The 13,077-nt window shown below is 35.9% G+C and overlaps 1 protein-coding gene across 3 annotated transcripts in view; it reads right to left on the bottom strand.

The window, feature by feature from the left end:
• Positions 1 to 11,142, bottom strand: part of ZFAT (zinc finger and AT-hook domain containing) — an 85,068-nt gene extending 73,926 nt beyond the window's left edge. For 2 of the 3 annotated variants that reach the window (XM_059836357.1, XM_059836356.1), the window contains exons 1-2: positions 10,980 to 11,136; positions 2,718 to 2,978 (exon numbers count right to left, since the gene is read on the bottom strand). In XM_059836357.1, the coding sequence (XP_059692340.1) occupies positions 2,718 to 2,978; positions 10,980 to 11,133 (415 nt within the window). In that variant the 5' untranslated portion in view covers positions 11,134 to 11,136. Of the gene's footprint in view, positions 1 to 2,717; positions 2,979 to 10,979 lie in introns of all 3 variants that reach the window. The other variant, XM_059836355.1, reaches the window with a different exon arrangement.
• Between the last annotated feature and the right edge of the window lie 1,935 nt (positions 11,143 to 13,077).

Here is a 13,077-nt window from a genome sequence, read left to right as displayed (position 1 = left end):
TTCTGGCCCTCCATCTCAACACAGTTACAGCAGAGTTGCTGAGAAGAACGATAAGACTGACCAGATGCATACGCAATTTCCATACAGTCTAGTTAGTCTGTTACTTAAGACTGATACAGGATAAGAATAATCTTAACACAAAGATTTCTAAATTATGAACCTTATGCAAGAGGTTAATACAGCATTATTATTCACCATTTCCCAGAGTTATGGACAAAATGGCACCCAGTGAAATGAGCAGCATCAGGTTTAAGAAACAATAAAAAGTACCACTATTTCACAAACTATGTAATAATGCTCTTAAATGCATTAACACAGAACATACCGAAAACTAGAAACCAGACAGCTCTGTAACCCACTTAGATAAATTAAGAGTTTAACAGCTTTCAGTTGCCAGTGATATGGGTGAAACCTCTAGTTCAGAGACTGTCAACAACTTTGACAACTAAGAATCTTGGTGCATTTGTCCAAGAATTTTTGTTTTTGAATTATGAACAGTTCCTCATGAAATTACATGAACAGATAAAAAGTACATTTACAATTTCACTATTTGCTTGCCTTTTCAATTTTAGACTTTTTTGTTCACATTTAGAAGGTTCATCCACCATCCTCAAAACTTTCTTCATAACAAAATTTGAGTATGATAACAATTCAACAGCTCAGATTTTAAAGAACATCTTTTCTGAGCTGGTAAAGCAACACAAGTATAACAACCCTAAGCATAGACCATATTGCTCTTGTCCACTCCTCAGAAAGTTTTGAGCTACTCAGTGTGATCACATTTTCTTAAAGGATAATAATAATATGCAAGCTACTTTTATCTACATATTCAGAAACTGAAAAGTTGTCCCAAAGCAGTTCATATGGTAAAGCCAGAGTGGAAAGTTTTCCTGTGATGGGACAGTAATCAGCAGATGGCTGAAGACTGAATGTGCCAGATGTATTCCAAGGAAGAATTATCCCTTCAGGACAAAACCAGCCCCCAATACCTTCACAGTTTGCAGTCAAGGTAGGAAGTTTTGGGCTGGAGACATTCTAGCTGCATTAGTCACCAACACTGGAAACCCTCGTTATTTGCTGCTCAAGAATTACTTATTTTGCTTGATTGCTTTGCTTTTGCCAGGGAATACATAAAAAATGTTCCATTCACCCAAAATTGCGGTTGTTTTCTTTTTAAAGAAGGAAAAGGTTAAGCAATTTACTTTGAAAAATCTGCCACTGTGTATTGTAGCAAAAGAGATCTAGACAAGATTTTGGAGCTCCAATGAGCTAACAGGTCAAGAACAGTTAATTTCAGTTTATACTCTGATCTGAAATTTTATTTTAAAATGACAGTAAAAAAGGCAACATTGCCAAAATAATGCAAATGTTAACACCGTACCTAGCACATACAAACAGCAAAGGGCATGGACACTTGAGCTGTCAGAGGTGAGACAGCTGGAGTGAAGGTCACTATACATAGTTGAAAAATCCTACCACTGATGATAGTAAAAAAATAACCAGGTACTTTATCAAAGCAAGAGTTTCTGTGCTCTGGCAACCTATTCTAAGCCCATTTTCATTATTCTTTGCCACAGAAGTTAAATTCTACATCTCACTGAAAGTGAAATAGTCATACTAGTTGTGTACCATAATGACAGACTGGACACAAAAGGGTAATAGAAAACTGGAAAAAAAATCAATGGCAAATTTTGTCTTGAAGTAGAATCAACAGGATATCATGCTAAGCAATTATAGCAAAAGCAAAAACCTAATTTTAATGAACAACAAAAAACTCACATAAAGTTAGATAACTTGGACAAATGTATTACTTTGTATGCATGTGACATTCACCTTCGAGCAAAGTTAAATAGGGAGTTGGACTATATGATCGTTGTAGGCCCCTTACAACTGTCCTATTCTGCTCTATTCTATTGTATTCTAAATGAATATTCAATGTTGCCTTTTTAAACAGGCTTCCTAGAGGGGTGGTCAATGCCCCATGCCTGTCAGTATTTAAGAGGCATTTGTACAAAGCCTCTTAATGTACAAATAATATGCTTTAACTTTTGGTCAGCCCTGAAATGCAGCTGGACTAGATGATCATTGAAGGTCCCTTCCAACTGAAAATACCCTATTCTAAAACTTTGAGAGGCTGAATACATTCAAATCAATCTTACAGATACATTTAAACAATGAAGTCTCATAGTCCAAAGACAGTCATTCACATAAAGTTTTGTAAAATAGAAGAGGGGAGTTTGGCATTATTTTTTATATAGTAAAACAAGCCATCCAGAAAAGCGGTCTTTAAATGTATGAAAAGAACAGGACAGAATTCAGGTTTCCCAAGTCACATGATAGAAACACCTCTACAGGATCATCCTTCCTCACCTATGTGTGATACTTACCTGTGTGGCCCATACCACTTCTCACTGGAAAACTGTAATCCTCTTTGTGAAAAACAGAACAGTTGCTTATGCAAAAGAAGCATTTCAGGGAGTTTAAGACAATCATTAGTGCAATAAGAATTTTGACCTTTTTGAAAAAAAAATTAAAATACTTTGTCTAACTTTATTCCCAGTTTTGCTTCAACATGCTTTTTATGTTAAAAGAAACAGACAATTCAATTCCATTTAAAATTAACATTGGGGATTACAAGTTGTTACCAAGCAGGTTAAAGGATGTAAACAAGCTGTTTCACAACATGCTTCATATACTTTTGTTGGATATTTTCTTACCTCCATCTCCTTCTTCCTCCCCTTCATTTAAAACAATAATGCAGATATGTTTCCTCAGCTGACGTGTGTTGGAGAACTTCCGATTGCACTTGCCACATTCCAAGCTGCCTGGTGAGACTTCAGCCAGTTCCGGACCTTCTTCTGTCCCAGGTGGAGTTTCTTCGCTTGGAACAGAGTTATTTTCTGCCACGTCTTCATCCACACAAAACTTCTTAGTAGACCCTTTTGGTCTGCCCCTTTTCCTCTTCACTACAAGGAGCTCTAGAAAACAAAGTTAAAAAGAAGCCATAATTAAATTCCAGAGCTAATTAGCTAATATCCATCTGATCTTTGAAAAGTAGGAATATTAAATGACGTTTGAGAGCCTCTATCCCTAAGCTTTAGAAAAGGTTAGCTTCACCCAAACTTATTTTTAAGCAAGGGTATTAGTTGGTATTTCTGCTAGCTGCAAAGCAATAACAATTGTGTTACTGAGATCGGCAGATGTCAAAGTACCACAGTTTTACAGAAATTACACTGCAAGCACTCTTTTAAATTGTTGCAGAACTGTATCAGCATGCGTATTCTATGAAGTTGTTCTGACATTCTAAAAAAACCCACCCTTTTAATTTAAGTCGCTCTCAAAGAAATTGCTTAAGCAGTGAGATGTATTCAGAGAAAAACAATTTACCTTTTAAAACCAAAAGCTCATTTTCCTTTTAATAAATTGAATGATTACTCTCTAATAATTCGCATGGTTCTTTATTGTTAGTGCTTTCAAGCCAAAAATTGGTATAAAAAATTGTTGGCAACAAATAAATTCCAGAAGTCATGCAAAAAATTTCTCCTTAATGAGTTTTTCAAATAGTGAAAAGCAGAAGTCATTCACAAATCTTAATAACTACAACATAACTTTACATCTCCGTATTTCTGTAGAGGAAACATTGATAAAAATCAACAAAATGTAATGAACAGAGAAACACATTAACAGAAAAAACTTCACACTCATTTGCTGCTTAAGATTTCTCTCATCACTGCTGTAGTTACTTCCAAAGCCAACTTGCTGTCATCCGCTCACAGGTGTAACTGCTGAAGATTGACCAAACCAATTAGATCTCCAGAAAACCTGTAGTCAACAAAAGCAGATACTCAGAGGGAAGGGGGAATTTCCCAGATAGTGATCAGGTTCTTCTAAGAGATTTCATCCTAGCTGTAAGCTACTTCCATCTAATAGGTTAATAAAACGAAAAGAATCAGTCTCTAGCCTTGTTAATCCCAGGGGTTGTCTGCTGGTTTTTTAGTCCTTATATTGTGCTTCTTGAGGAATTATCTGATTGTTATTGTATACATTTTAGTTATTTATTTTGAAGCTGCTTTTCTGCAAGGAACTGTCAATTCACAAATGGCAAAGCATGGTAGCATTTAAATGATCTTAAGTCTGAGCAGACATCTGATGAAGTATCAGACCTACTCTGCGTATCTGCAGAAAAATACATAGTTCGGAGAAGGAAAAAAATCAGTGTGCATCTAAAAGAGCTTGCCTGATGGCGTATCGAGAAACGGGACAGAGTCAGGCTTCATTCCAGGCTTTTAGGATTCATTTTATCTAACGTTAGACACTTGGGCTCTCAAATTAGTTAATATTTGTCTTCTATATTGAAGGAACAGAGAAACTACTCTCCAGAGGGCAGTTCAGACCACAAAAGGCCTGAATCGTCTCCGGATCCCAGAGTGACTAAGATCCCCATTGAAGAATCTTCAGTTGCATGTACCGAATTCCAGCTTTGAGTATTAAAAGGTAAAAGAGGTTGATACGGTTGTCATAATTGCAAAACAACCCCGGAGTATAATGTGCATTAAAATGTGCTGAGTGAAACAGAACAGGTATGAAGCACTTATCAGCCATCATCTTTGTAATATCAGAGACAAAGAACGGGCACATACAAAAATTTTGCCAAGAACTCTTGTTTTTAATGCTCAGATAAAAACAAGCAAATTTAAAGCTCGTGCATGTTTCAGCTTATGGTAATCACAGCAAACAAGTCCCTTAAAGTTGTTTTTTTTTTTAATATTTCCAGATCTTGAGACTTGTGCAAAAATAAAAAATAAAATTATTCTCCTCGGAATTTCATACTTTTACTGGTGGTTTGGGTTTTCATTTTCTTTTGGTTTTGTTTGTTTGTTTGGGGTTTTTTTGCACAGCACAGATGGGACAAGTATGAAATATGTCCTCTGGGTTACAAGAGAGAAATGCCCAGTAATTAAGCAACTGTTGCAGTTCCAAAGGCTTGAAAGTATCTTGAGATTATTCAAGCCAGAAGAGACTAGCAATACTACACATAAATTGTGCCTCTTAGGAGAAGCTTACCTTTCTCCTGCTCTTATTCCAGAAACTTGCACCAAAACCAGTATATATCAAGAATAAAGATTAAGAGCTGTCTAAAGCTTTCTATCAAGTATTCATCAAGCCAACAGCCTTCCTTCTGCCTGATAAATTGAGACTGACAATGTAAAAGTCTTGAAAAATCATGAAAGGAGAGAATATTAAAAAAAACCAAACCCCACATAATTTTCAAGTACAAGTGCCAAAAGACCTGACTAAATTGGTTGACTTAGAGCATATGGAAAAATAAATGACCTCAAGGAATCTTAAGGGAAGATTGATGCAGGAGAACATGAGGTGGTGGCAGCATCTTATTCAAAATCAGTTCAGCGTTTCCCTTAAGTATACCAGACAAACAAAAACCCACATACAGAGACCATAGCTTTGAGTTAATCATGTAATTAATATCAAGTGAAAAAGAAAGCATTCTGTCTTGTTATAGAAGTGATTGAGTACCTGTCTGCTTAAATATAATGTAATAAGAACACTAAAAGCCTCATTATGAATAGGAAAAAAGCAACCCTTTCATGTAACTTTTCGCAACCCTCCAGTGTTCTGCATTTCTGTGTTACTGCACTCCAGTGAAAGGAGTTTTGTCAATTATCATCCAAAAAGAGATGGGTGATTTCAGTGCTCTCAAAACTTCTCTTTGCTACCATTCATGTTATTTTGATATCCATCAATTGCAGCAATCAGTATTTGGTGCCTTAAGTTAAAGAAATTAACATGTAATTAAAACCAGCAAACAAACAACATTTATCCTCATGTCAACCTGTGAAAAGGTCACAGTGTGCCAATGTGTCAAAAATAATATGAAGAATACGGATGTGGATGCTACTCAGGTTACTGTAAAATAATTAAATCCCAGGATTTAAAGAGCGAATGCAACCACCATATTCTCTGTGTATGATATTCCTTTCGTTCTTTTACAATGCAATCATCAGATTACCCAACAAAAAGAAATTAAGCAGAATCAGGTAAAAGAGGTATGCTGCTTCTTGACTGTTCTAATGTAAACTTAATGAAAAACAGAACAGCTTTTCACATTAAGACAGAAATTGAAACAAAATCTTGTACACAAGTGGAAAGGTGAAAGCTGGCCCTTTAGAAGGTTGGTGGTAGATCCTCTTCTACAGCCTACAAAATTGTATTTCTTACCACTGTGACTACTAATGGTGTGGCAAGCAATATATAGAATGTGTGAACTTATGTCTGTTTGTAAATGAGCCTACCGGTAGGATAATTTACAGCAGTTCTCAAACATTTAAAAAGGCGCAGTGGCAAGTGCTGGGTAGCAACATACACAAGAACAGGAGGACTCAAATGAACAACTGATACATCACCAGAACTTCTGAGGCTTATGACAGTCATTTCATTTCTTCGCTCCTTGTTTTCCTCTTTCCAGGACCAAAGATATTTTAAGCTACTTTGAATTAGCAATGCCAGAATTAAGTTTTTAACAATGCACATGACCACACCATTCCAGCTGTCTCTCTCTACCCAGCTTGCCACCAGCTAGCCGTTCATGCTGCATTGCACTAACCTCAGTGCAAAGCACCACCTGAAATCAACAATACCCAGTAATTGAGTAGTAGTACATTGTCATTCCTCTGTTAGTACATAACCAAGTCAGTCAGAAACATCATTGCTTGCTAGAAAAAAGAAGCTGCTTAACTGTTAAAAATAAAATAGTATATTAAACACATAAATAAATAATCTCATTTATTTCAAGGATGCTTAGTCAGAAGAAGTTTTAAATTGCTCATTAAAAAGATTTTAAAAGTAAGATCTTGTTCCCCCAAGAATATCTTAGTTGTTTCTGGGCATTTCTAAACTTATCACGGACTCACTGAAACCAATCTTTATGTTGACTAGTATTGGATGCGCTATGGCAATATTCAAGGAAGACATTCTGTGCTATGCTATATAATTATGTACTCAAAGACATAAAAAAGGCACTTCATAAAGAACATAATGAAATAAACTACATAAGTCTATTTTTGTACTGTTCCTTCATAGGAATTATTCACATAAGCTTCTCCAAATCAGTCCATTTAATAATCAATTGTCTCAAAAATGTTCAGAACATGAGCAGCACAGAACATTTCCATTTATGAGGCCTTCATGTTTTCATACAGCAGAATTATATTTAATTAATCCCTTGAAGTTTAGCTAAGCAAAATATATACACCTCTCTCTTTCAATCAAATTCTACTGAGGTCTGTGATAGTTCCCATGAATTACTTGTCTGGGATCATGCTACTTAAAAATAGAGGTCCACAACCAGACCTCCAGAGTACTAGGGCCTAGACAACATTTTTTTAAAGTTTATTTTTTTAAATAAATAAAGTTGAATAAAAGCATAAGATTAAAATAACAATAACTTCACTGATGAGTATTTTTAACTCTTCACAGATCAGACTGTAGACCATGTAGATCCTGGCACACTAGCACTGTGGATTCCGCCAGGCTTAATGATCCCCAGTACAGTGTTTGCCTAAAAACCAAGCTTTACCAAAACTGGTTCACTAAAGGACAACACCCTTAAAGAGCAGGATTTTCCAAAGTTGCTTTGTTATGTACAGGAAAATGCAATAAATGGTAAAGACCATACACTGTAAGAATATCATGGATTTTTCTCCTCTGGTTTTCTACCCCTCAGCCTTAACTCAATTAGATGTATAACTCCAGTTACACAAGTACAAATCATCTTCAATAAACCATTTTAATGCTGTAATGGGGCAAATATCTCTGACTCTGGAAGAGGAGGAGGTGTAAGTGATCCCTATCAAATGGCCCTTTTTCTCCAAACCTGTGTAAGTAGCTCAACACAGTCACCATGCTGCCAGCTGTAGCATGATTCAAACAAAAAGTTTGTCAGAAGTCACAAAGCACTGGTGTTCACCTAAACATCCTGACCAAATTTTAACAGCTAGATGCATTACGCAACATGAATCCTTCCTCAAATGTCAGTATAAAAAGTTTACATTTTATTTAATCAATTACAACAGTATATGGCTGTATTCAGAATCTTCTGCATGAAGTGTCACGCAAATATATGCAAATAAATCTCATCCACAGCCTTATGTTGTTACTGTTATGTGTACATACCATGGCACCTAGGAACACCTCTTATCCCCCAAGCCTGAATGCATGCTCTAGTTGCATCCTTTGTTCAAGTAAGGATGAGGCTGATGCATATGCCACATTTTTAAGTGACCTTAATGAGTTAAACTCCTTGGAGAACATTATGATACCAGATACTAACTTTCTTCCAGGTTTAATAATCAATAGATCAGGCCTGGAGACTGTACTGCAGAGAGGATGTATCCCATAATGTGATATAGCCTAAACCAAACAATCCATCAGGGAACAGTAGTATGACTAGATGAAGATAGGGCCATCCGTGCTGTCCCTCCAACCATTACCAATCTGACTAAGTAGAAGCAAAAAAAAGCAGAGAGTTTTGAAAAGCACTTTGAAGGAGACGGAGCTCATTATGAAAGGAAACCCTATGCAAAAGTGGAGTATGAGTGACTACAGTCAACCAGTAAAGAACTGTCATTTCCCAAACAAAGATGCCACGCTCCAGCGCTGGACAAAATGTGACCTATGCATAATTTGTGTAAGAGCAACACCTGCCCAGTATCCTTGGTTCCACTTGATAAAAAAATTCTAACATCATCCTACCAAAACGGTTAGGACAAATCAACTCTAAATATATCATGCCTTAACTATGGGAAAGTGGCATGACTAAATAAAATTCAGCAGAGAGCACTGCCAATAAAAGAACATTAGAGTAATAAACACATATTACTTGCCTAGCATTTTACTTGTTCACAGTACTTGTAAAATCATTAATTTATTACTCAGGCAGAACACAGAGTTCCATTAACAACTCGGCATTCACTTGTCTGTACCAATTCTGGAATAGCTACAGTGTTTACCAGTACTTGGAAGAAAAACTACGCTTTCAAAAGACAAAAAGACAAAATCTATCAGCCAACAAGTACTAAAAGGAAGCTATAATTTCTAAGACTGTCATTCATCAATCATTTCTCCTTTTAGTGACAATACTGAATTACTACAAAGAAGAGTCCACTGAGAAAAAAATTGTGTATTATAAACTTCTAAAGTTTTCTCTGCTGCAGATTCTATAAGAGGAGGGAAAAAATTGATGCCTTGAAAGAAGAACTCTTCAAATTCCTATATTCAACTGTGAAATACCCTTATTTTTAAGCAGAACACAGGAAATAATTGCACAGGACTTCAGAACAGACCACCCTCTTTGCCAGTCAATCTGTGTGATGGGAAAGAAATAGTAAAGTATGTCTATAACACAAGTTGAAATCTATGTGAAAGTAATTTACCTTGACAGTCTTACTGACAGCAGATGGCAAAGAGTTGGGCTACACAATCTGAAAAAGGTGGTACCATAGGATCATATCAGATGACAAAAAGCGTTCACCAAGAATAATGGAAAAGGTAACTTATGAATATGTAACTTAACATTTTACATAATTAGATTTGCAAAGTTATTTTCTTAACAGCTGCATATGTCTAATTTCTGTTGCTTCACATCATAACGGTAATTACATACCATTCTCATAAATGTACAATGCATGCTTAACAACATACAGTACAGAAAGTGCAGACAGTCCCTGACACAAATGCAGAAAGAAGTTTACAGAAGAGCCTTTTTACTAAAATGAGTAAGAATGTTACAAAGCACCAGTCTCACTGTGCTCAGAAATACAGTTTAGTGAAGGGCTAACAGGAAACAAAGATTTAAGAAAGGAAGATGCATTCTGCATGCCTGAGAAATTCATTCTGTGCAATCAAAATAAAATTAGAATGGCATTTTGAAATTTGATGTAGATCTGATATTATTCATCTTCCTCTGATGCACTGTTTATTTCAGGTATTGTGTGAAATAATCATCTGGTGCAATTTTTCCTCACCAACCATCTGAGGAGATAGCAGCTATAGTTGAATACTATATGACCATTACCAGAATTATCTTATGATGATGAAGTTAATATAACTGCTGGTAAATAAATGAAGAAATATCACATGCTTATGTTAATGATCAAAAAAATGTTTTAAGTATGATATCAGAGTGTTTTTATTTGTAAGCACGTACTTTTTAAAATCCAGAAATCATAATGATTGGAAAATCCTAGTAGTTATGTTAAATAAGAGGTTTGCCAACGATATAAATCCATTGCTCAGTAAGGGTCTAAAAGAAGATATAATTATGAAGTCTGAATTACTTTGAACCCTTTCCTAATATTACAAAGAACTGCAATTATAATCAGTTAAAAATGGAATGAATGTAACTTCTTCCACGGCAGAGTAAAATCATTCTGTATAACCAATTCAACCTTTGACTACCAGATTGCTTTATCTACTAGTGCCAATATCAAGGCACAGTTATAAATTATGAATCGTGCCATTTCCTTTTTGGAATAGAACTATTAATACTATGTGAAACACAACAAGCAACAAGTTAGACAACTCAAAGCACACCACCATTCCTAAGCCTCGAGACCCCCCCCCCCCATCCATGGTGTCCTGGTTGCTTTCCACAGCTATTACACAATCGTCCCAGTGCTATTACACAGCTCAGATTAAAGCTGTAGGAAGCAGACTTTGCTATGCTTGACATTTAAAATTAATGGACCAATGTCATCATCCTCTGTCACGTACTGACTCTATCCACATCTGTCCTCAGATCTACTCTGCGCTGAATGAAATTCAAGGTGGCAGTTGTACAGTGACCATTATAAAAACAACCTATGTAAATCATTCTATACACAGTGCAGATTCATCACACCATAGGTTTCATTAACAAACTAAATTACTTTGAAAATTACATTCCTCTCAATTTATGAACATACCTTCTCCATCTTTGTTTATGCTTGTGGGTACTGTTAGAGGTTGGAGGGGAATAATGATGTCATCCACATTGGTCCCTTCTTCTGTATGCTTCTCAGAGACATGAGACAATAGTTCGGATTGATTTGGTGAAAATAAGTTACAAAGCTTGCACATGAAGATGGAATTGATCCCTGAAAAATAAGTTTAAGAAGAGTTAATATTTCCAAATTTAAGTTGTTTATTTAAACTCATTACCGAGATTTTGGTTCAGCTAACACAGTAACTATCAGTTAAGTTAATACACTTAACAGACAGTACTGAGCTGAAATAAAGAATGTTACACCGTTAAATGAGGACATTCATAATAAACCATAATTACTTCATAAATGAATTAATTTAAGAAATGGTTAAACTTCTACCCAGGTCTGCAAAGGGCAAAAAATTTCTTCTGGCTCAAATCTTAGACATTTTCTAAGACGACCCAACAGGAAGCAGGATAGATTAAGACCTTTTTTTCCCTTCCAGCCTCAGACAATGTTACAATTTCTTTTTTTTTTTTTTTTCAAACATATGATAAAATTATGTAAGACATGAAGTCATTGTCCAGGTTTGATGTGTATCACATTGGTATAAATGCAAACCATTTTATCCTTTACAAAGTAGCTCTGAAATACAGAGAAGTTGGGCCCCAAATCCTAATTTATGTTCATGGACCTTGCTGTTTTTTCCCACAGGTACTTAACCTTTCTACTCACCTCACCCAAGCAAGTCTAAGTCTCTAATTACCTGTGTAATTGCTGGAAACAAAAGAAGGTTAGAAAGAATTAAATACCGTAAAAGAAAAAAGGAAACTTTTCCTTCGCTATAGTAAAGTTTGTTAGAAAATAATTATATTTTGAAATAAAAGCATGCTTTGATGTGTCATTTTTGCCTTAGCACGTTACCACAAGCATACACTGTGAGTTAAAAATGTTAAGTGCTTGGTTTCAGGGGTCATTATCCTTAGATGTGGCCCTGCCACTAACGAAAGAGCGGGGAAGAAGGTCACAACATCTGCAGCACCGTAGACCGTAAAATGTTGCATCATATGACAGTCACAGCTACGCAATCACGTCATCTTCTGGCCATTCACTTCAGAACTGTACAGACACAAAGTTTTTTCTTCTTTTATCCCAATATTTGAAAAAAATACCAGGCCTCATCTTGACCCATCTACATGGAGACAAATGGGCAGGAATACGAGGAAAATTTAAGGAGGGGAAAAAAAGTTCTGCTCTCAAAACAAAACACATCATATCGGCCTCAGAGGCAATATTAACATTTGACATTAACAAAAACATCTAGCATTTCATATGCTTTGACATACATGAATCCTGTTGATTCAAAAAACACCCCAACAAACTTTCAAAGCAGCAGCAAATGAAGAATTTCATTAAAACTTTCCTTGGTCAATGCTTTAAACAGAAATTTTGCAGAACTTTTCAGACAAAACTTCGTGGGTTTTTTAAATAGGTACTAGAGGTGTGATGTGAAAGCAAAGCCACAAGAGAGTAAATAACAATAAGGAAGGGTTAATATACAGTTAATAATTCAGAAAAATCCTGCTAAAAAAAAGCTCATCAACTTTTGGCAGAGAGATAATTCAGAGGACTTTGGTTTCTAAAACTGCTGTCATTTGGTTTAATAGTTTGATTTTTCAACAGTCCCTGCTCCCTTCAGAGTCCAATAAAACCTAACAATAACCAGGAACTGATTTTAACAGCACACTCGTTCTTCAGCTACATATATAAACTCCTGGCCCAGAGATTGGTTTCAATTGCTCCTGTCCCCTCCGCCTCCCTAAGGAAAGTTAGAGACATATGCTCACTGAAATCAAACTGGAACAACCAATGTTATTTAAGGTACAAACCAAACCACAGATTAGCCGGATAAATACAGAAATAAAGTGATATTTTGTGAACTTTGGGATGAATCTGGGGGGAAGAGAACAGGGAAGCTGTATTTTGAGACCTGTTTTCAGAACAATCCCAAGCAAAGACCACTACCCCTATTCAACATTATTCCCCTCCCTTCATGACACACTAATTATATGGTTCACCCCACTCAAGAAAAATCCAT

The sequence above is a fragment of the Gavia stellata genome, chromosome 3, assembly GCF_030936135.1.
Source record: "Gavia stellata isolate bGavSte3 chromosome 3, bGavSte3.hap2, whole genome shotgun sequence".
In the NCBI taxonomy this organism is placed as follows: domain Eukaryota; kingdom Metazoa; phylum Chordata; class Aves; order Gaviiformes; family Gaviidae; genus Gavia; species Gavia stellata.
The sequence above is the reverse complement of the archived record's forward strand: the minus strand, read 5'-3'. Positions and strand labels throughout refer to the sequence as shown.